Genomic DNA, 21,641 nt, shown 5'->3' on the forward strand with positions numbered 1-21,641 from the left:
GGACCCCGGGTGAGGCATGTTGCTCATCTCTTAAGCCCATTTAACAGCTTGTTACACATCCCTCTCTTTCGCCCTCTTTTTTTCCCTCTGTTCCAGGTGCTCATCACTTCCTGGTCAGGTTCCATTTTTGTCCTAATGCGTTGGAAATGAGCCGTGGGCATTGCGAAGCGAGCTGGAGCAGATTCATGACACACCGTGAAAACACAAACATGGCCAGGAATAACAGGTCTCCACACACACACACACACACACAAACACACACACACACACACACACACTCACAGACACACACACAAACACACACACACACACACAGGTAATGACAACATGAGGGGACCCAACGACACGGAAAGCTCAGAGGTTAGTGTGATGTGTAACTCGATTGGACAGCGGTGAACACACACGAGGGCGAGGTGTTACTGCTTCATTTACCCAGATTAGAGAGGAGGCTCGGAGAAATGTTCCCACACAGACGTTAGCATCCTTCCCAGCGTGAAACAGAGAGCCCCAAAAACTGTATTTTTTTTTTATAAAACTTTAATATGCACATAATGTAAAAAAAATGACTTTTACCGCCATCGAAAATCAGTAAACCAAAAACAGTCTCATTCATCGAGACTAGAAAACCAACAACAAACACCGTCTCCCATTCTGGGGTCACACGGTGGCGTCCAGAGTCTGCTCCGGGTCACGGGAGTTCATCAGGAGGAAGAGGCGTTTGGAAAGCTCGGGGCCGACCCGTCGAGTGGTGGATGTGACGCCTTCTCCTCGGCGGATCAGAAGGTCAGACAGCAGGGCGATCTTCTCTCTGTCGCTCTTGTACAGATCGTACGCCTGCAGGACGACAAGAAATCTTCAGCTTAAAGAAAAAGAATGGGGCCGCTGGTGGCGCAGTGGTTAGTCCGCGCGTCCCATATATGGAGGCTATAGTCCTCAACGCGGGTGGCCCAGGTTCGAATCCAACCTATGGCTCCTTTCCCGTATGTCATTCCCCACTCTCTGTCTCCCTGATTTCCATTTCTATCCACTGTCCTCTCTATCCAATAAAGGCACAAAAAGCCAAAAAATAAATCTAAAAAGAAAAAAGAAAAAGAATGATAAGTCACCCCCGTGTAAGCTGCCGTGTAACGATAACAAAAGTATCAAGTGTAGAGCCCGACCGATTTATCAGCCAGCCGATAATAGCATATCATGGACTATCATCATCGGCTAATTTTATCTCCGATATGTGCCGATATTACTCGATTTATTCACCAGTCAAACAGCATTTCATTTGAGTATCATTGTGTTACACTAACAGTTCTGTTTCACCAGCAGAGGGCGCTATATGGATTACAACAAACATCATCACTCTGCAGCTTTGTGAATCAAGAGGATTTCTTGTCGTCTCATTTGCAAAAGTTTAGCGGCCACAAAAGCACAAAATTCTTTGGTAAATATGGCCTGAAGTTTGACTAAAAGTATTAAAACGCACAGTCTGTAAGTTCCACCACCAGGGGGCTCTCAATCAAAACAACAAAAGATGAAGTCAAGGCTGGCGGGGAATCATGGGAGTGATTGTCTCCGCTACTCCCCCTGTGAACCTGTTACATCTAATATTGTTATCTTTATAAATGACCTTTGTTTTGGCGGTCTTACCTTCTGCAGCAGCCGAGGGGACGGATACGCCGCCAAGATGGCCGAGGCCATATCTGGACTGACTCTGTTCAGCTGCTGGATCTGTCTCTTCCACACCTGCAGCAGCCCCTTCCCCGCCTTATCCGACTTCTGCCCCCCCGCCCACTCGCTCTCCAGGCAGAAAGAGAAGCCCGTCTCGTCCCTCTCTCGCCTGCAACCACAGAGGATCATGGGAAATGTCAGTTTGACGATGCGAGAGAAAAAAAAGGTCGGGGGGGGGGGGGCGGCTGTGAACAACGGAGCTGGCTTACTTGAAAGGAGCTTCGGCAACCGCTTTGGTTGTCATGGCGATGTGATCGGCGAAGTCCTTCCAGGTCGACAAGAAGTGGACCGAGACGCCTGTGTGAAGCTGGAGATGCACCACTGCCTGATGGGAAATCAGAGGGCAGAAGGAGGCGATTCAAATCAAAACAACGCACACACAGAGGGAGGGCCAACGGCGCTCTAACTCACGGGTCCCCAACCACCGGGCCTCAGAGCCGTACCGGGCCTTGGGTCGTTCCTTTAATGAATGAAAATAGCGACACTGACACAAACCCACCTCCTCTAATTCCACTCGTGAAACTTCAGGAAGAACCTCGGCTGCACCGTTCTTCCTCCTCTTCTTCTTTGCCTTTCCTCCCCCCTGCTCCTCGCCCGCCACCGCCTCTCGAAACCTCTTCTGGCTCTGTGACTTGTTGGATCTGAGGACATATAAGTTGATTCTCTCAGCGCCCCTTTGCTCCGTGTCGTCCTCTTCACATACATTTTAAACACTGACTGTTATCCGGTCAAGCTCAGACAGATGACATGTTTCCACACGCAGGGACACAGACGACGTGTTTCAGCCGGCTTTGAGGCCCCTGAGAGCCACTTCCTGTGAGTGAGTCAGTGAGCGCTTTACGTCACACTGTTGAACACAGTCACCTCCTTCTCTACTGTCAGACGGCAGGAAATCAGAGATTCAGCGCCTGGTTTAATGTTTTTTCTGTCCTCCTCGCCCATGATGTACTCGTCCTCAGAGCTACTAGCATCTCCAGTTAGAGTAAGAAATCTGAATGCTGAAATTATCGCTCCAATATGGATGATTTTCAGATGTTGCATCACCAGTTTTACTAGTCTATGACGTCCGGATTCACTCTGAAATTCACTCTGTGTGAATGTGAGTCATGTTGATCTCAAAGAGTGTTTGTTCCTATCGATGGCTTTTATACAGTTAATTACTTCCTGCAGCTATAAATTGAGTATCCTTGGATTCAAATATCAAACAGTTTTGCATTCAGATGCCGCCTTTGCCTACCTGAAGTATTTCTCCAGGTCGATGACCACCAGGCTGAGGATTTTGTCCGGATGACGTCGCTGCTGCTCCTGGACCCAGGAGCTCAGAGAGGGTCCGGAGTCAGACCTGCCCTGCCTCTCCTCCTGAAGGGAGAGCACACAGGTGCGCCTTTCATGTATACAGTCTATGTTTGAAACCTTTTAGACACGAAAGCCAGTTTCCACCAAGCGGTGGTACCCAAATAGACCGCTCCTTCGAGGGAGACAGCGCTCTCCAATGAGTTGAATGTTGGACTGCAGTACCCGTTTTAAACACTGGGTGTCAGAGTTACATACTGCTCCTTTAAGCTGTCGTGTCTGTCGCTATGCTGGACATGAACCAACTGACCTGGATGTAGCTGTGGATCAGAGCTATGAAGTCGTCAACGGTCATCTGCATCACAACATGAGCCTCAGGTTTACACACACCATACTCAGTCTGAGACACCGAGAGAGAAAACATCAACACTGCTTCAAAAAACAGCTTACAGTTCAAGGACCGGGGGATCATTTTATTCTGAATATCCTCTGGGCTGGATTTATGCAATGGGATAGCAAGTGTGTGTGTGTGTGTGTGTGTGTGTGTGTGTAATCACCTGAGCACAGGGAGTCCTCCTCATCCAGCTGATACTGCGCGGAAGCGGCTGTTTCTCGATGGTGCAGCTGCAGCCGAGAGCCTGCACCGACGCCAGCAGAGTCCCGCCTCCTTCGAGCTGAAGGAGCGCTGCGGACAAAATGATAACGACAAAACCCTCACGCATGCGTACAGATTTCACAACCGCTGTTAAATGTCTGATTTCAAGGTGCTTTCCGACACGTGTCGTTCACGTGTCGTCTCTACCTGGGTCCACGGCCACCACCATGCGCTTGATGCACTCCTCCGGCCTCAGCGCTTTGGCCGCCTCCGCCAGAGCTCTCCTCTCTGCTTTCTGCCTCTCCTGCTCCTGCCTGAGTGCGCCCTTGTCTTTCTGCTGTCCCTCCCTCGCCTGCCTCCTCCTCAGGGCCTCCTCTCTCGAGGCCTGCATCTCCTCGGCCGAACGTTTGGCAGGCTTCCTCTTGGCGGGCGAGGTTTCGGTGCAGGAGAGAGGCTTGGGAGGAAGAGCCGCCGAGTCCTCTGAGCCGTCCGACGCTGTTCTCACCTGACGGAAGCTGGACAGATTGGACATTAAACGCGGCTCAGCATATTTCCCATTAGCAACCGCGGAGGAGGCGGTAATCACATTGTCCCGTTTCTGTTTGAGTCTCTGTGCCAGCGGGACATAAGGTGCGCCGTCATCAGAATCGCTGCTGATCATCATCACGTCCGCCGGTCTTTTACCCACGCTGCCCTTCACAGCGGTGAGCTGGGCTGCTCCCTCTGCGTCACCCGGGCCGGGTTTCTCCGCGTGGCTCCGGGAGACTTGGCTGAGGAAGTCGAACACAGGCAGCTCCTCGTCCAGGTCACTGGTGGAGTCACTGTAGCTGCCCATGTCATTTCATGCCCAGCTGAAAATGACTGTTAACGAGAAATAAAAAAAAAAGAATTCATAAAGGAACACATTGGGATCGAAGGTTTTCAAATGTTTGAAACTTTTTAATACCGGGTGAAACAAAATGGTACAATCTCTGTCGTGGACATGAACAGGAGCTTAAGCATTGGCAACACTAGGGCTGCCAAATTCTGTATTCAAAATTCAAACATTCATGGACAGAGCTGGGGTGGGATAAGACACGCCCACTCACTCCATCATGCTGTTACCATCACATCAAACAGCCTATGAGACAAACAAACACGCGCAAACAAACTGATAAGTAAGTTTAGCTTGGCTATTTTAGCCATGAGCGACGACTCAGCCAGTGATGCAACAGAAATGTGGTACGAGGTCAAGGACTTCTCTCCTCCTGAGTCTCCACGGCGGTCCAGAGACAGCCGATGTCGAGGACATGGAGGCGAAGGAGAGGATGGGAGGATGTCTCTGATTGGTAGACGTTGCCCCCTAGATGTTATGGCTTTAACATTTTACATGTAACGCAGTTTGCTGAGTCTGGTGTTGCTGTTTTTCAAGGGTTTGGTGATGAAATCTGACACGTCATAACTCGATCCAGCTCACTTTCATCCCGGTTGTTAAGAAAAAATAAAGAAAAACTGGATAGGCTTGAAATCTGGATTACTAGTGCTTTACATGGAAAACCAGGGGGCAACAAAATCCACACAAAGATCCTCATAGGCCTTTTTAATTTATCATGTTATATTTAATATTTATAACTATTTGGTGGAATACTTAATTTGCAATTAAATCCTTTATTTATTACGAAACCATGTCTGTGTTTCATGGTTTTTTTTTTACTTCTTTTCTTGACTTTAGCACACATCACAGTTTGTTTTATATTTTTATGTCTTTATGATTTTAACACATAAAGAAGCTGGATATCATTTTCTTCTGGTACCAGACTCTGAACCAAACTCTGTTCACAAATCTGCCGTATTTTGATTTATATGCATGTTATCAATAAAACTACTACCTGACAGATTATAATGCAAAAAGCACTCAAAGGAAAGGTGTTTTAACAAATTCGGCGCCATCATAAAAAAGCTAACATTCATTATTTCAGACAATTGCGCAAAACTCCATTAACAAATCTGCCACAATTTGATTTCTATTCGTTTTTATCACATTAAATGTTGAAAATGTGACAATAAACTATGTGGCACACAAAGAATAAGTGTTTTAAACAATTCGGCGAATAGATAACAAAGAAAAGAGTTCTTATTTTAGTATAATCTTGGATTATTTTAGTTGGTGCAAACCGCTTTTTACATCTGAAAACAGGCTGTTGTCAAAAGTAGCTAACGTCACGCTAGCTTAAGGAGGCTTTACTCACTTTAAATAACATATTTGTTCACATACGTAAGTTAACTATAAGTAAGATATGATGTTTGTTACTTAATAATAAGATCAACATACCAAATGTGAAGTTTTGTGCGTTACATTAGAACTCGTTTGATTTCCCCGGGTTGGAGGTTTTTCTTCTTCGGTGGTGTTTGTTGGCCGCTAACAACCTGGTCGGAAGCGCATTACCGCCACCTCGTGGACTGGAGTGGAACAACATATGCAAAAACAAGAAGACAAGGCTGCAGGAGTTGGGCTCCTGTTACTGTTGTGATAATGTCAGACTTGTCAGACGTTGTCGGACCGCAGGGACTTCCTCGTAGTTCTACGAAACAGTCGAAACTCTCCTAACTTTTGTTATTCCTTCAGCAACGACAGGAACTATTTTAGTTCCAATAACCCCGTTTAGAGGAACCTTTTTAGTTCCTGCTTCAGAGTAGGTAATCTCCCAGCACCATGGCGGAATAAACAGTCCCCATGGTGTGAACTAGTGGATAGTTCCTCTTAGAAAAGTCTGCAGAACTGTTTGGTCAGACAACACTTTAATTTTGCTCATTCTGTTCAAGATAAGGAATTTATTTAAGTTTTATGTATATTAAGTTCAATAACTTAATAATGTAAAAACACAACATAAGACACTTTATTGTCATTGTATGCAATATACAACAACATTTTGTTGGTGACAAACAGCCCAGCAGTTATAGGCAATATAAGGAGTATATAATATAGCAATATAGGAGTTAAAGAATATAAAATATAGAGCTCGGGGAAAGAAGCAGTTCCTCAGTCTGTTAGTAAGGCAGCTTTTGGAGATAGGGGGACAAACAGACGGTGTCCTGGGTGTGTTGTCTCCTTGCTGATGTTGGTTGCTCTCCTTTGTATACCTAATTATTGTTTTTTATCCTCATCTAAAATCAATTAAATCAAAATGCACACCTCTATTTTATTTTGTCTAGTTTTGTTGTGTTTTATTTTATTTTTTGTTTCATTTTGTTTAATTTATTTAATTTAGATTTCTTTCTTTGTTTTCTTTGTTTAATTCTATTTTATTTTACTTCCTTTATTTTGTTTAAGTTCATTTAATGGTATTTTATTTAATCTTATTTTATGTAGTTTTATTTGTTATATTTTATTTTACTTATTTATTTTATTTTACTTATTTATTTTATTTTACTTTATTTTATTTACAGAGTAGTACCCATTAAGACATTACGATCCACCCTCCGTACCACTAGGCGGCGGTATACGCCGTTTTCCAACCTCCAGAAAACACCAAGAAGAAGCTACACGAATCTTTACGTATGTAACGTCATTCAAGATGGCAGCGCTGGCGTCCTTGATGCTCAGGTCCAGAGCAGGTAACAGTTTCTTCAATAAAACACGTTTGAGATGATCTCCTTTGATTGTGAAACATTTATGTGTTTATGTTTGTTTTTAATTGAGAGTGTGAGAAGTTTCAGGAAACATGAAGTGCGTTAAAGAGGAGTTTAGAGTTCATGCTACTCTCGTGCCCCTGATTGATTATGGTGATGTTTTAAAAACATGCATGCAGCTTCTCAGTGCCTTAAATCTTTAGATACTCTTTATCAGGTTGTGAACACATCTCAAGAGCCTGACTCATCACTTCGTATTCATGTGCTGGAAGCTTCAGTCTTCTCTTTGAATCTTTTAGAGTAGATTCAAGGTGTTGGAGGACAATGCTTTAGGTTGTAGAGGCTTTGAATCAGAGATGCATCGATCCACTTCCATTCAGTTCCAGTCCGATTGCAATATTTTTAAAAATCATAATAAATCGCGTCACCTATTTTTAATTGCATCGCAAGGTATCGTAACATCGCCGGTGACGGCAGTGCTCTAGTATGAGTGACTGGAATACAATCACGCTGAATGTGAGTGACACTGAACCTGACTTTCTCTGCTCTGCTGGATTCAGGTTTGCTGTCACCTGGTCGCTCGGCTCTCCTGGACTCTGTGAGGTCTGCGTCGAAGAAGTCTGGAGGGAGCAGTAAGAACGTCGGGGGAAAGAGCGCCGGCAGGAGATACGGCTTCAAGAAACAGGACGGTAAATGCTCTCGATATTTGAGAGGATCCCTTCGTGTCGTCTTGATGTCTAAACTGCAGGAGGTGTTGATGTCCGAGAAGCTCTTGAGGTGTCATGTGGATACTCACAGGGTGGAGAGGGGGGGGGGCTGGTTTTCAGTAGAAGGGTCCAGCAGGGCGATATGTTTTGAATCATGAAGAACTCAAGAAAAGAAGGCCTCTCTGTCGGAGTAAAGTTTAAGACAGAGTCAGCAGCTTGTCCCTTCAAAATAAAACACAGACTTCTCCTAAAGTAAAGCTGCTCCATCGTCCCTTCTGAGCCTCCATACATGTGGTGTGGTGGTGACTGTGTCTGCAGAGACTCTGTCCTCTGACTGGATTTTACTGTTCTGGTTTGTTCTGGTTGACTCGTTTCTGGGCGGAGCTGGTGTGTTTCCTCCAGCCAATGACAGCGCAGCAGGTGAGTTTAGGAGTGGATACAATTCAGTGATTGGACGCGATTCAAACCGGTGAATATGACGGACGTGGACGTAGCAGCAAAGAAGAGAAAATATGATCACAGTGAGGAGAAACACCAAGCGGATAAAGCTCATTCTAAAACGAGGGTGAACCTTGTGTTGTCTTTTACCCGTGGACGTGGAGTTGGTCTGCTTCCTGTTGGACAGGCAGGAGACAAACACCGGTGGTTAACTTGTGCAAGCGTGAGTTAGCTTGCAGTGTAGCTACAAGCAGTAAACGTACACACAACGTCCTGCAGTGAGTGTGAGCTTCTGGGGGGCGATGAGCCCTGGAGGAGGGGCCCAGTTTGAATGTTTCTTGATTCCCTGTCCCTGCCTTGATGTCATCTTGTCATCGTTTTGATTTAGGCTCCCCCCCCCCGGTGGTGGAGATTACATCCTGTGCGTTAAAAAAAAAGTATACATGGTTCTATATGAAAGCCATGAGATGACCTGCACCTGATAAATCAGCTAACGTCTGTTTCCTTTTGTTTACCAGGAAACTTCGTCCATGCAGGAAACATTCTGGCTACTCAGAGGCTGATGAGGTATCAGCCGGGCGCTCATGTAAGTTTTTCCTTTCTGTTTCTAAAAGTGTCGATCTGATGCAGTCGACGCCAACACGTCCCGATCCTGAATCTCGTCCTCCCTCTCCTCAGGTGGGGATGGGGACCAATAAGACGCTGTACGCTCTGGAGGACGGTTACGTCCGCTTCACAAAGGAGGTCTACATCCCGGCACCGCGCAGCCCCGAGTCCACGCAGATCATCACCAAGCTGCCCAAAGGGGCCGTGCTCTACAAGACCTTCGTCAACGTCCTGCCGGTCAAACAGGAGGGCAAGTTCAAACTGGTGGACATGGTGTAAATCTGACCGGACTCGTTATCCTCCCACGTGTTCCAGAAGTGGGCGGGATCAGGAAGAATTCGCTTTGACTGACAGCTGGGGGACACACTTTGATTTGGAGTGTTTGCTCTTAGAGGTTACTTTTCAGCCATTACAGATCGTTTCACTTTTGCCACCTGAAGAAAATCAACTGGACTTTTTTGTCATTTATTTATACGTGGAATGAAATCCCCGAGCTATCCTTTAAATGGTCGTCACGGTCAGAGACGAGGTGAGAAGTGTGTCTGCTCGTACATCCTTAAAGAACAGACGTAACGAGAATATGTGCTGTACGTTCTGTATTCAAGTTTTATACATAAAAATCTGAAGAAAGTGGCGGACATCTTTTTATTTACTTCTCACTTAAAGGCAGGGTGGGTAATTTATTGAAGTAGCATTCCCTCAGTGCTCCGTCTGCACCCACCCTCCCCTCTGTGCTCCCACTAAAGCCACGCCCTCTCACTTACATGCTCGAGCACCATTGGTCCAGAAGCTATCCTCAGCTCATGCTTTGAGTGAGGGCTAGAGCACGAGCAGGGAGACAGGGAGGCGTGTGATTGGTTCATCAGATTGGTACCTCGTGGCAGACATGGGTTGAAGTTTTTACAGGATTACAAACTGATACAGATGACAGATTTTCTTTGTTCATTTTTCAGAGCAAGACAATTTCAACCAACATCTTTAAAAGTGTAAGTTAAATCTAAAATAACCTTCTGAAACTGTAACATTCTCTCTTCCCTGTGTCATCTTGGGGTTAAGTGTCTTGCCCAAGGACACATCGGACATGTGGCTGCAGGAGCTGGGGATCAAACTCTCGCCCTTCCAGTTGAGAGACGACCGACTCTACTAACTGAGCCACAGCCCTCCTAGCACTTTTGTGACGGTACTAAGTGCTTTACAAGAATTAAACATAGCACATAAAACAGATTAAATGAATAAAAACAGTAAAATCGCTGAGTCACCAAAGATTGGACAGTCAATAAACTCGAGTAATAGAGGCCCCTCAGAGTTGAGATACCTCTACCCCGAGTTAGCACAAAGCAATTTAAACTAGAAAGCACTAACAATTTAACAAGTTTATGTAATGGTTAGTTGTATGACAATATTTTACCATTAAATGACTTTCTTTGGTTGTTTTTTTTTGCATCTCAAACTGAAAAATAGGGAATATTAAGGCTCTTCCTAAAAGGTACAGCTCCTGATTTATCACATGTCTCTGAAAATCAAAAACAGAACTTCACCGAATTAAGTCTGGATGTTCACATGCAGCTATTAATTACAATTAAGCACAATTTCAATCAATACCACTTGACATTTTGGAAATATGCACACTTAAACACACATGTAGTTCAGGCGAAAATTGAAAGTCAAAACAAAACTTCATAAGCTCCGTATATCAAAGTTTCTCATCCTTAAAGTAAGAACACCCATCGTCAAAATTAGTCACGTTTATGTTCATAAGACGGTTGTGACATCAGAAGAAGCTCTCCCAGAAAAGTTTGTTTTTAAGAAGATAGATTTGAGAAGTGCAGTACATAAAGGTGACCACCAGATGGTGTAAAATGTCTGAACAGAAAGAGAAGAAACCAAAAACACAGCCGGACTAAAGTATGATGTTTTATATCATGGTCATTCCAGCTTTGGAGACGATATCTCACTTTATGTGTCATGGCTGCCTCTTAGTTGGATGGAGGGTGGATAGAGTCAGGCATCAGGGAGAGAGAGAGAGAGAGAGCGGGGAACAACATGAGGGAAGGGAGCCACAGGGCGGATTCGAACCCGGGCTGCCCACTTGGAGGACTAGAGCATCCATACATGGGACACGCGCACTAGTATTGTAGTCAAGAACACACTTACCGAGACTAATTCTAATCTAATTTCAGCCATCAGATTGAATACACGTGCAGTGGTTAGCGGTGTTGCCTCACAGTGAGGAGGTTCCTGGTTTGAATCCCCGTCTGACAGGAGCCTCTCTGTGTGGAGTTTACATGTTCTCATGTTCTCTCTGGGTACTCCGGCTTCCTCCCACAGTCCAAAGACATGCTCGTTAGGTTAACTGGTGACTCTAAATTGTCCGTAGGTGTGAATGTGAGTGTGGCTGGTTGTCTCTCTCTCTGTATGTCAGCCCTGTGATTGGCTGGTGAACAGTCCAGGGTGTAACCCCAGACGACAGCTTGGGTCGGCTCCAGCCCCCCGTGACCCCAGACGGGAAAAGCAGTGTAGATAATGGATGAATGCCTGGATACATTCCTAAAAACTGGTAGTCAAAAGCATGAAAAAGGATCCCTCATTCCAGTTTCTGATTTTGAGAGTGCAATACCAAAATCTGACCACAAGATGTCGCACACTCATTATTGATTTACTGCACTGGCTCCTGATCTGCACCATAAAAATACTCAAACTGCACTTTTATGTTGCTTCTCATGCAAAGATGAAATCTGAAGTTTATGATCCACCAGTCCCTTGATTGATAATCTCCCTTAATCATGACTTCACATGAACTTCCCCCCCTTGTACAAGCGTATCAGTGAAAGGAACATCTGAACACCGGAGAGAGTGCAGCGGTGGTATGCGGAGGGAGTGAGGGTGACGCCTGGTACTCTGAACGGGAGGGCGAGCGCTGTCATGAAGCAGAACTGATGATTGATGTGAGGAGTTAGAAGAGACGTGTTGGAGGATGAATCTCTGCTCATGGGTCACTGTGATCTCCACGCCTGACGGATTATAAACTGTGTGTATTAAGCATCTCGGTATGTCTTACACTGAACATGTTCTCCGCCTTTAAGAAAAGGACCAGTTACTGAATAACCACGTTCTGTTGACAGTCCAGGTCAGGTCAGGACCTCCTCAATAGATGCACAAGAAGTATTTTTTTTTTTTTCACAGTGCAAGTACTTGTCTTGAGTGTTTGATCAGAGTTAAAGAGTAACCCCGCTGTCGTACTTTAACTCTCAAACTCAGAGCGGAAGTCGTTAGAGATGAGTTACTGTTTAAGCAGAGCACGGTCTGATACCGAAGTAACCTCCTTAAGACATAGCTTTTGCAATTTGTAATAGTAGAGGCACAATACTTTGTACAGACATTCCATGGTCCCCAGATAATTAAAGGAAGAATGTGTGACGTGTTACATATAAATACAGCAGTTCAAGTCTATCCTGTGTAAATGTGTCTCTGAGTCATGACTGTCTACAATGAGTGAGAAGCTCAAGTCCCGCTGGCTGTGTTGTTGTCAGAGCCGTGTTTACATGGACGGGACGGCCGGCTCCTCCCCTTGTGTATAAAAGCTGTTTCAGTCAAGGACTAGAGAGAAGAAGAACATACTCACTGATTATTTGGATGTTAGTAAGAGTTTTAATTGATAACTCCTTTGGGGAACATGAGACGAGAGGGGTTGGAGGCTTCAGTATGGAGGAGGTGTGACCAAACAGCAGCTTGTTTTGGTTTCATGCGGGTGCTCAAGGGCGACATCTACTGGAAAAGTCGCACATGCTTCCTTTAAACCTGCAAACTTTTACAAGAAACACTCCTTTTGGACTCCATTATTATGCCTAGGTAATAGGAGAGACAAAATTATTTGATTTGGTCTTTACATTTTATAAACTATTGAAGAATTTTTATTTGAAGAAACTTTCTTGGTCCTCAGAGGATAAAGCCCACCAATCTTTGACATCACCTCCTTTTCTTTCTCTTGGGACACCAAGATACTGACACTGACGGATTTAAAGTGAAATCTCAACAGTGATTAGAAGGATACCCATCACATAGTGCAGATATTCATGGTCCCCAGAGGATGAATCCTGCACACTTTAATGAGAAACACAACTTTTGCACTCTCTAAATGTGTCAAGAAACGGCATATAAAAAAAGATCTAAAAAGTAAAAAAGTATTTTTCAGCGCACATTCGTGATCCCCAGAGGATAAATCCTGTTGTGTTCTGAAAGCTTATCCTTCTCAGGTCAGTAGGTGGCACAATGGGACTGTTGTTACTCTAGAGAATACAGAAAGTAGAGACAGTGTGTTGTGAAGAATGTGCACCGACAGTTAAGAAAGTTACAACGTAATCCTCTGTCCAGTGATTCTTTAAGTGCTTTACTACAAATATAACAAATCCTAAATATTTAGGTTTTTCCTGAGCGTATCCACTACAAGCACCAGTATGTCAAAAACTTTATACCCACCCAGTGAAAAATCCTCACGATGTAGTGGCATGATACTTTCTACAGATATGCATGGTCCCCAGATGATGTTCTAACCCAAATGTAAAAGACAACCAAACTGTGAAGTTTGATCTCTGCTGATGAAAATCTTCCAGCAATTTGGTCCAGACTAAAATATCTAAAACATTTTAAATAAATTGTTGTAAAAGATCCAAATGACATTCAGGTTTCTCAGAGGATAAAGCTTACTGACATTTCATATTACCTCGCTTTTTGTGCTTTTTAGTTGCAGTAATTGATTATTGATTATTATTTTGTTTAGTCCCCTGACCTATTTATTATCACCAACAGCAGGTCAAAGTTTAACCCATCCAGTGACAAAAAACTTGACAGTTTAGTCTTCGCTGAAAAATGTAATAGGTCACATATCATCCTCCTCTGTAAACCAGTGTAAATAAGTCTCAGATCTCTCCAAAACATGTCTGTGAAGTTCTAAATCCACTCTGATCCTGTATTTGATCATGTCTATAAACCCCTCTATTTCAGCCCTGCTCAGAACAGGCTGTTTCTGTGTCTGTACCTTTAAATGTAAATGAGCTGTGTCTGACCACGCCCCCTCTCTGGAAGGGCTTGGGTGTCTTGGTCTTTCTCGCTCCATGCTCTATTGTTTACAGTGAGAAGGCAGACTCAGAGGGAAGAACAAACAACTAGCTGTGGGAGGGTCACCCACCTGGGGGAGGGGTTACTGCCCTTTGTGATGTCATGAAGGGAAAATCTCCAAACGGCCTGTTTGAGCACACATTTTCTGAAAAGTGGAGCAGGCAAAAGACGGAGAGGATGGACTTTTCTCATCATTGGGGGGTTTGTGGACAGACTAGGGACACATTAGAGAAACATGGTGAAGTGGATTTTGCAGAGAATGTGACCTTTAACATCTATTGGATAAACTGTCATGAGAGTTTTATCAGATATTCACGGTCCTCAGATGATTACACCGACTGACCTTTACTTCACCTCAAGTTTTCTCTTATGCCACCAAACAAATATTGGTTACATAACCATTTCAGTTGGTGCATTCAGTTGTTTTTCTTCTGTAATCTCTTATTGAGCATTTGTTTTATTGGTTCTTTAAACAAAATTACGATGTTCACTTCGTTATCTGGCCAAAAAAAAGACACTATCTGCTTCCTTTGGAGAAGCTGCTTTTGGTAGTTTAACCTTTGCCATTTTGTAAAAGTCACATTTACTGTCAGCCATGCCAGTCCAATGAAAACACTGAAACATTTGTGATTTAATTGGTATAAAATATTTTCTATTCAAAGAAAATACAGAGAAGGCTTTGATACAAAAATATCCAGGTCAGTTTCTAAAGAGGCACATCATTAGATCCCTCCTTCCATTTTACTTTTCCTGGAAAAACACACCATTTAAAACCTGCTGGTAAATGCCTGAACAATGCAGTGATGTGTCATCGGCACTCTCGGAGTGTACAGCTTGAGTCAGATTCATTAGCATGAGAAAAGCTCTGTGGTTAATCGACACAAACTCTCTTGGCTCAAACAACGGCAGCCCTCTTTCGCTTTATATGGCTTTGCAAAGAACTCCAGGATCCTCAGATAGACAGAAATGTGGAGCTGTGTGCTGGACAGGAGGAAGGTGAGTGTTGGAGTGATGTGGCTGGCTGGTTTGGGTCGTGTGTATCTTCGTTGAGGTTTGAGGAGCCGTCCTGGCTGTGGACTGACAGGTGAACTTCCAGAGTGTGCAGGTGTGAGGGTGAAATTTCAACCGACTGGCGAAGGGTTTCTTCATATGTTGGTGGAGGCTAGGATGAAAAAGATGGAGAAAGAAAATAGTTACTAAGATGTATCTGAAGATGCAAACCCCAACTTAAAGGAGCAATATCTAACTCTGACACCTAGTGTTTTAAATGGGTACTGCAGTCCAAATTTTAAACATTGTAGAGAGCCGTCTCTCCCCCCGCCCCCTCCTCTCTAGAGTCCATGCTCACGCAGGTTGCCATGTGGTGGACACTGAAGCTTCAGTGTTTAGCCAGCTCTGCATCAGTCTGTAAACCTTTCTGCGTTCTAACCTCTCTCCATTTTTCAAAAGCATCTCCAATATTGATCCTAGTTTGAGCACGTTTCTGCTCGTGGAGCTTATTAGAAACATGCAGAGGCTTTTTAGGTCGGGTACAATCACTTCTATCTGAACCAGTTCTCTTGCCCGCTTCCATCCACATCCTCTCTTCTCCTCTGAGATCCATCCTCTGGCAGCCCTGCAGCGTTCTGCCCACCCAGAGGGCTTCCAGAGAGCTGGTCAATCAGAATAAAGTGGGCACATGGGGAGGGGGGCCTTAAAGAGACAGCAGCTGAAACGTAGCATTTTCAGGCAGAGGCTGAAATGAGTTTTTTTTTTACTGACGCCAGTGTCAGATAAATAAGGAGGATTTTGAGCTGCAAATCATGCAAAGCTTCTCTATAGGTTTCACAGACTGACAACATGAAAGGTGAACATGAGAAGGAAAGTCTGAAAGTGTCAATTTAACATTTTTAAGTTCGGTCATCCCTGTTCAGAGTTCTGTAGAGACTCTACCAGGCAACAAATGCAAAGACAGACATCTTGCACAGAGGCACTCTACAGGTGGATTACCTGTTTTTCTTCAGGAGCTGTAGTGATTTTGAAAGGCATTTTTTTAACAATGGAAAGAGCTAGGCTAGCATTTCCCCCCTGCTTACTCTCTATATGCTAAGCTAGGCTAATACACTTCCCAACTCCAGTTTGAAAGTCATCCCACAGACATCACGGTGGTGTGGAGTTTCTCCTCTCACTTTGGGAATGAAAGCGAGTAAGTGAATCTTTATGTCAAGGTGAAATGCGGTAAAGGTCTTCTACATTTTCGCGGGGAAACTGAAGAGCCAAACTGTTCTGTGTCTGCTCACCTCATTTGGACAGCCGCTGAGGCCGAAGCGCTCGGAGATCATGTTGTGGATCTGTCTCTGCCGGTCCTTCTTACGAACGCTCTCATAGGACGGAAGTCTGGGCAGACCTCCGCTCAGGTAGTAGTCATTTGGCTTCCCAATTATAAACAGCCTTCCTGGAAGCTATGCATGAAAAAAAAATATCCTGTGACACTTCTGCACAGCTGCACAGATGTACTTCAACGATCATAATTCAGCTTCCTACCTCCAGTACAGCTTCTCCCTGGTTTGAGGCACTTTGCTCATTCTGGGCGATGCTGATCAGAGAGTGCCTGCTGTGATAATGATGAGCGTCATCCTGGAAACAGAGACAGTCAGGGAAAGACTACATGGTATTATTGCTCTTTCTCTGCAGTCATTAGTTTAATTATGAAAGGCGTTGTATTTTCAGGACATGTAGTCGTTCTTACGCTGTAGTGTTCAGTGCTGTCGGGTCTGAATCTGCAGCACATAGGATCTTTTCTGTAGAAGACCACCACCAGCATCAGGATCACCAAACACAGGGCTACACATGAGCCTGAAGAGGAGGAGGGACATGACACTGTTACACCTTCAGGACGGAAAAGGAGTTCATAAATCACACAGTTTTATAAAGTCACATGAGCCAGAATATTCTACAGCTGAACAAACGCAAGAACTGACATTTTTTGGCACAAAAGAAGAAGAATAAAAGTCAACACTCACCTTGAATCTTTAACATGTAAATCTGCATTCAAGCTAGAAATATTGGGGTTGTTTCTAAAAGTTAAAGGTCCGATCTGTGAGATGTGTAGTGAGTGAAATGATAAAGTGACCTTACTATATGATCAGACATTAAGGAAACATGCTATGTTGAAGTGCTGGCTTCTCTGACAACAATGCAGCAGCCAGTATGTCCTCCTTCTAACTTTAGATTCTGGTCCTGAATGCTCTGGATTTGTTTGGACCAGAGAAGGTAGGCGGTTTTAAGACACCCCCACACGGCCGTTTTGGACGCCCCTCGGTTTGCCAGATATGAGAGCAGTTATCAGGTCAAACCAACAGGTGTTGCAGCGATGGAAGCGGGCAAGAGAACTGGTTCAGATAGAAGTGATTGTACCCGACCTAAAAAGCCTCTGCATGTTTCTAATAAGCTCCACGAGCAGAAACGAGCTCAAACTAGGATCAATATTGGAGATGCTTTTGAAAAATGGAGAGAGGTTAGAACACAGAAAGGTTTACAGACTGATGTAGAGCTGGATAAACACTGAAGCTTCAGTGTCCACCACATGGCAACCTGCGTGAGCATCAACTCTAGAGAGGAGGGGGCGGGGGGAGACAGCTCTCTACAATATTTTGATTTTGAACTGCAGTACACATTTTAAACACTAGGCGTCAGAGCTCCTTTAAAGCTAAATGTTATCAAGTCCTCACAGGTCTTTAAAAATCTATCTGTCTCTGCCAAAGTCGACACCAACAACAGGATAAAGGAACTCAGCAACGGCTGAAAAACCTGTCCGAAACCAATCAGTAACTTTAGACATAAAGAACGTTGGCGGCTGTTCATCATGAGTCTGGTTCGGCCTCTTAAAGGTCCCTTGTCCTCGCCACTGTAACTTTGCTAAATGTTGTAAAGTGCTCATGATTGATTGACTTACAGTCTTTTAAGATAACATAACAATGAGTAAGGTCTTTAACCTGCTCTTTGTAAAGTGTCTCAAGATAACATTAGTTACAAATTGGCGCTATACAGATAAAGATTGGTTTTTAATTGCAGGAACAGTCCAGCTGGGATCAACTGCGATCAGGATAATCCAGATTCTTTTGAGCAGTCTTGCTCAAAAATTCTGCACAAACACAAATGATTACAACTGAAGAGTAGATTATCTGATTACATCCTGATTAGCAAATCTGATTCCTCCCTCTTAACAACCCGACTTCAAGATTTGATCTCATCCAACCTCTTTAATCCAATCAGATCGCTCCGAAACAAGTGAGACAAAGTCACACTCAGCTCCTTATGTTTGGTAACGTTTCACTGATTGAGAAACTCTGAGGGGGAAAATGTAAACAAAGGCTCTTTCAGCAGCGTGCTGTAGATCACTTCAGAGACTCATCACGCAGCGGTGAAAACATTTCTTTAAACATATAAATCTTACTGATGTTGTGAGCAAGGAATACTGATTAATTTCAGTCTGTTTCATATCCTGAAGAATTCTCTTTAAAGTACAGTAAAACTTCAAATCAAAGCCTGTACAAATTTAAGGCCCACTCCCTTTTTTTTACCAGCCTGGTGATGCTGCACGTTTTGACAAAGACCGTCGCTCTCCATTAGAGGCCCCTTTGCGTTCAGCGTTCATTACTTATGTGTCCTGACCAAGACAGAAAGCAGGGCATTAAACAAGTCACAAACATAAAACACAGACCATCTCCTGAGTCACAGAGCAGAAACGTCTTTATTCAAAGTACAGATGGGACAGATCTGATCTAATATCGGTATTGTGTCCGATATTGACGTAATTTACTAATCGGATATCAGACTGACTGAATGTTTGATCGAGGAAACATGGGCACTCTAACTCGCAAAGTCTCCCTTTGAAGACGTTCAGACTGAACTGTAAGAAGTGCCCACACATCCACATCGTCTCCATGACGACGTTCAGACGAGATAGAGCAGCTCCTTCTATGTGATCAAAAGTACAACACTTTTTAACACAAGATTTATTTTTGAAAAACTGACATTTGTTGCTGCGTTCTTCATTCCCTGTCTCCGTCTGCACCCAGCCCCTCCCCTCTGTGCTCCCTCAAAAGCCACGCCCCTCATTTACATGCACTAGCGCCATTGCTCCAGAAGCGGACCTCAGCTCATGCTTTGAGTGTGGGCTCATTCATGCAAGAGGTAGAGAGCGAGCAGAGAGACAGGGAGGCGTGTGATTGGTTCATCAGATTGGTACCTCGTGGCAGACATTGGTTGAAGTTTTTACAGGCTTACAAACTGATACAGATGACAGATTTTCTTCGTTCCTTTTTCAGAGCACATGAGTTATTAATTTCTGTCAGGACCTAAAGACAATTTCAACCAAAATCTTAATGGGTGGATCTGGAGGAAATTACCAACCCTGCTTTTAAGTTGTTTATCCAGTGAATGCCGGTAGCCTAGTGGTTATGTTGCACGCCCCATGTATAGAAGCTGCAGTAGTAGACGCAGCAGCCGTGGGCTCAAATCCGACCTCGGCCCCTTGCTGCCTGTCGTCCCCCACTCTCTCTCTCTCCTCCCAACATTTCCTGTCTCTCTTCAGCCAAAATTATATTTAAAAAAAAATAGTTTACCCACATCCTACTTCACAGTTCAATATTATTTCTGCTGCGAGTTTACAGTTTTATAGTGTTCCCCGACTTCACTGTGCACGAGATTTGTTTGAAAATAATGAAAGGCCCGTCTCGTACTGGCGCCTGACCCAAATAAAGGCAGGGTCGTTTTATAGACTGTAAACCTGGGCTTCACCAGGGCAGCTTTAATGTCCTGTTTTTAACATGATTCTTAAAAGCTCTGTTAGTTGACCATGTGTCTGAAAGTTGCAAAACAAAGACGTATACAAACAGTAAACCTCCCAAAGACAGCTGCTTTAAACATTTCCCCACATCCCTCCTCAGTCATCGCTTTGTGTTTGTTGGAGGTTTATACAAACTACACATTAGAAAACTGGATAAAATAAGCAGACAGACGTGGTAACTTCTCCTCCTCCTCAGTGGAGGATTTATTTGGGCAATGCAGAGAAATAAAAAAAGTTTGAGTTGTCTCACCTGAAGCCATGATGACAGTAAGCAGCTCTGGAGCCATCACATGAGTCTCTCTCTCTCTCTCTCTTTTAAAAAGAAAATCGAAATCTCTGCTCAGACAGTTCCCTCGCTCTCTGCTCACATCGTCTTCAGCTCGCAAATAAATCTCTGCTTTCCTCTGCAGCTGGAGGGCGAACAGAAACACTCTCACACACACAGACACTGTGGACACAAAGAAGGCTCCCCCTCCGGATGAACGATCGGCTAAATATTAACACACAGAGAGTCAGAGGAGTCAGAGGAGTGTTGGCACAAGAAGCTCAAACTCAAAGACAACTCTCTGCAGAGCGCCTCTTGGGGAAACTCTAGTGGAAGTTAAAGGAGACACGTGCAAAGTTCACCTGTTGAGAAGAGAAGAAAGACCTGGACGAGGTGGCAGCCGTTCAAAATCAAAAATATAAGAAACTATGTGAGATCATATTTTTATTAATCTGATATTGGTTCCTGTTTTACTTTGTCTTTACCTTCCTATGTGTTTGTTCTTACTGTTTTATTCCTGAGGTCTCTGTGTGTTTCAGTGTTTCCTGTTTTATTTTGTAGTCCTTTCCCCCTGTGTTTTATGCCTAGTTTTACTTCCTGCCCTCATGCATTTTCCAGAAGAGCTTGTCAATAGGCAAGGCAGGCAACTGCTTGGGGCCCCAGGCCAGTAAGGGGCCAAACCGGACAAACCTTATACCACAGCAGGGGCTCAAAATGTGCAAAAGTTTGCAATGACAGAAAACCTCCCTATAGAGGCCCCATCTGACAGCACTCCTCCATACCCTCGGAAGCACCGCTTGCATTTAAAAACCAAACTTTGTCGATAGAAGAAAAAAGAAGAGGAATGATGTGTGTTACTCAGATTCAGTCGTTTTTCCTCGTGACCTTTTATCAGATTTTCCTGTTGCTCTTAACGTTGTGATTTTTAAGTAGGATTTTGTGCACCTTGGAAGAAGCACGCCTTTGTTTTTGCCTTTTTGGTTCATTAAAACTTTTGGAGTTCTGCAGTTGGGTCTTTTCCCATCGTTTAAATATTCCAAACCGTGACATCATCGCCTGACTATGACCTCCTTGTTAGCTCTGCAACCTCTCTATCACCATCAATCGTCCTTGAAAGCGTGAACTTTCAACAATTTCTAGAACATGTCAGAACACTCAGGTCCAAAGATATGTCATGAGTTTCTGGTTTAGTTTTGTATTTTGTTTATTTCAGTGTTTGGATGTCATTTCCTGTTTTATTTTGTCTCTGTCTTCCTTTGTGTTGCTTGTTTAAATTATGTGTATTTAATTGGGTTTTTTTTTTCTCAGTGTTTCCTGTTTTATTTTGTAGTTTTTGTCATCACCCGTTTGTTCCTGTAGGGGGCGCTGGAGTCCCATCGATGGCGGTCTCCATGCTGGAAATGCTGTCTCAGTCTAACTTTCAGTCAACCTAATGACAGGCTGAGAGCTGGAGCTGAGGCGGGT

The 21,641-nt window shown here is 44.0% G+C and overlaps 3 protein-coding genes across 3 annotated transcripts; 1 reads left to right on the plus strand and 2 right to left on the minus strand.

Annotated features, from left to right (window-relative positions):
* Positions 1-536: 536 nt before the first annotated feature.
* On the minus strand, positions 537-6,020 carry eme1 (essential meiotic structure-specific endonuclease 1). The gene is made up of 9 exons (XM_061028198.1): positions 5,919-6,020; positions 3,815-4,468; positions 3,570-3,697; positions 3,323-3,412; positions 2,957-3,078; positions 2,219-2,360; positions 1,929-2,044; positions 1,639-1,828; positions 537-834 (listed from the first exon to the last, which is right to left on the minus strand). Exons 2-9 carry the CDS (start codon positions 4,440-4,442, stop codon positions 658-660), a joined length of 1,593 nt encoding a protein of 530 aa, XP_060884181.1. The 5' UTR covers positions 4,443-4,468; positions 5,919-6,020; the 3' UTR covers positions 537-657.
* A 1,076-nt stretch (positions 6,021-7,096) lies between these two features.
* Positions 7,097-9,600, plus strand: mrpl27 (mitochondrial ribosomal protein L27). The gene is made up of 4 exons (XM_061028208.1): positions 7,097-7,201; positions 7,777-7,905; positions 8,880-8,947; positions 9,040-9,600. The coding sequence occupies exons 1-4, from the start codon at positions 7,162-7,164 to the stop codon at positions 9,244-9,246; spliced, it is 444 nt and encodes a 147-aa protein (XP_060884191.1). The 5' UTR covers positions 7,097-7,161; the 3' UTR covers positions 9,247-9,600.
* Positions 9,601-14,634: 5,034 nt separating this feature from the next.
* On the minus strand, positions 14,635-20,345 carry LOC132955760 (uncharacterized). The gene is made up of 5 exons (XM_061028760.1): positions 20,163-20,345; positions 16,811-16,917; positions 16,606-16,698; positions 16,362-16,523; positions 14,635-15,244 (listed from the first exon to the last, which is right to left on the minus strand). The coding sequence occupies exons 1-5, from the start codon at positions 20,197-20,199 to the stop codon at positions 15,035-15,037; spliced, it is 609 nt and encodes a 202-aa protein (XP_060884743.1). The 5' UTR covers positions 20,200-20,345; the 3' UTR covers positions 14,635-15,034.
* Positions 20,346-21,641: the final 1,296 nt, after the last annotated feature.

This window comes from Labrus mixtus, chromosome 21 (assembly GCF_963584025.1).
Source record: "Labrus mixtus chromosome 21, fLabMix1.1, whole genome shotgun sequence".
NCBI lineage: Eukaryota > Metazoa > Chordata > Actinopteri > Labriformes > Labridae > Labrus > Labrus mixtus.

What these genes read in the sequence shown, in the direction of transcription:
- mrpl27 (XM_061028208.1), top strand. Translation starts at nt 7,162, where the DNA reads ATGGCAGCGCTGGCGTCCTTGATGCTCAGGTCCAGAGCAG. An exon ending in GATGCTCAGGTCCAGAGCAG is followed by an intron (nt 7,202 to 7,776) that starts GTAACAGTTTCT and finishes TGCTGGATTCAG; the next exon opens with GTTTGCTGTCACCTGGTCGC. An exon ending in CGGCTTCAAGAAACAGGACG is followed by an intron (nt 7,906 to 8,879) that starts GTAAATGCTCTC and finishes TTTGTTTACCAG; the next exon opens with GAAACTTCGTCCATGCAGGA.
- LOC132955760 (XM_061028760.1), bottom strand. Translation starts at nt 20,199, where the DNA reads ATGGCTCCAGAGCTGCTTACTGTCATCATGGCTTCAG. An exon ending in ACAGCACTGAACACTACAGC is followed by an intron (nt 16,699 to 16,810) that starts GTAAGAACGACT and finishes CTCTGTTTCCAG; the next exon opens with GATGACGCTCATCATTATCA. An exon ending in AGGGAGAAGCTGTACTGGAG is followed by an intron (nt 16,524 to 16,605) that starts GTAGGAAGCTGA and finishes TTTCATGCATAG; the next exon opens with CTTCCAGGAAGGCTGTTTAT.
- eme1 (XM_061028198.1), bottom strand. Translation starts at nt 4,442, where the DNA reads ATGGGCAGCTACAGTGACTCCACCAGTGACCTGGACGAGGAGCTGCCT. An exon ending in GGAGGACTCCCTGTGCTCAG is followed by an intron (nt 3,413 to 3,569) that starts GTGATTACACAC and finishes TCGGTGTCTCAG; the next exon opens with ACTGAGTATGGTGTGTGTAA. An exon ending in CCCCTCGGCTGCTGCAGAAG is followed by an intron (nt 835 to 1,638) that starts GTAAGACCGCCA and finishes GTCGTCCTGCAG; the next exon opens with GCGTACGATCTGTACAAGAG.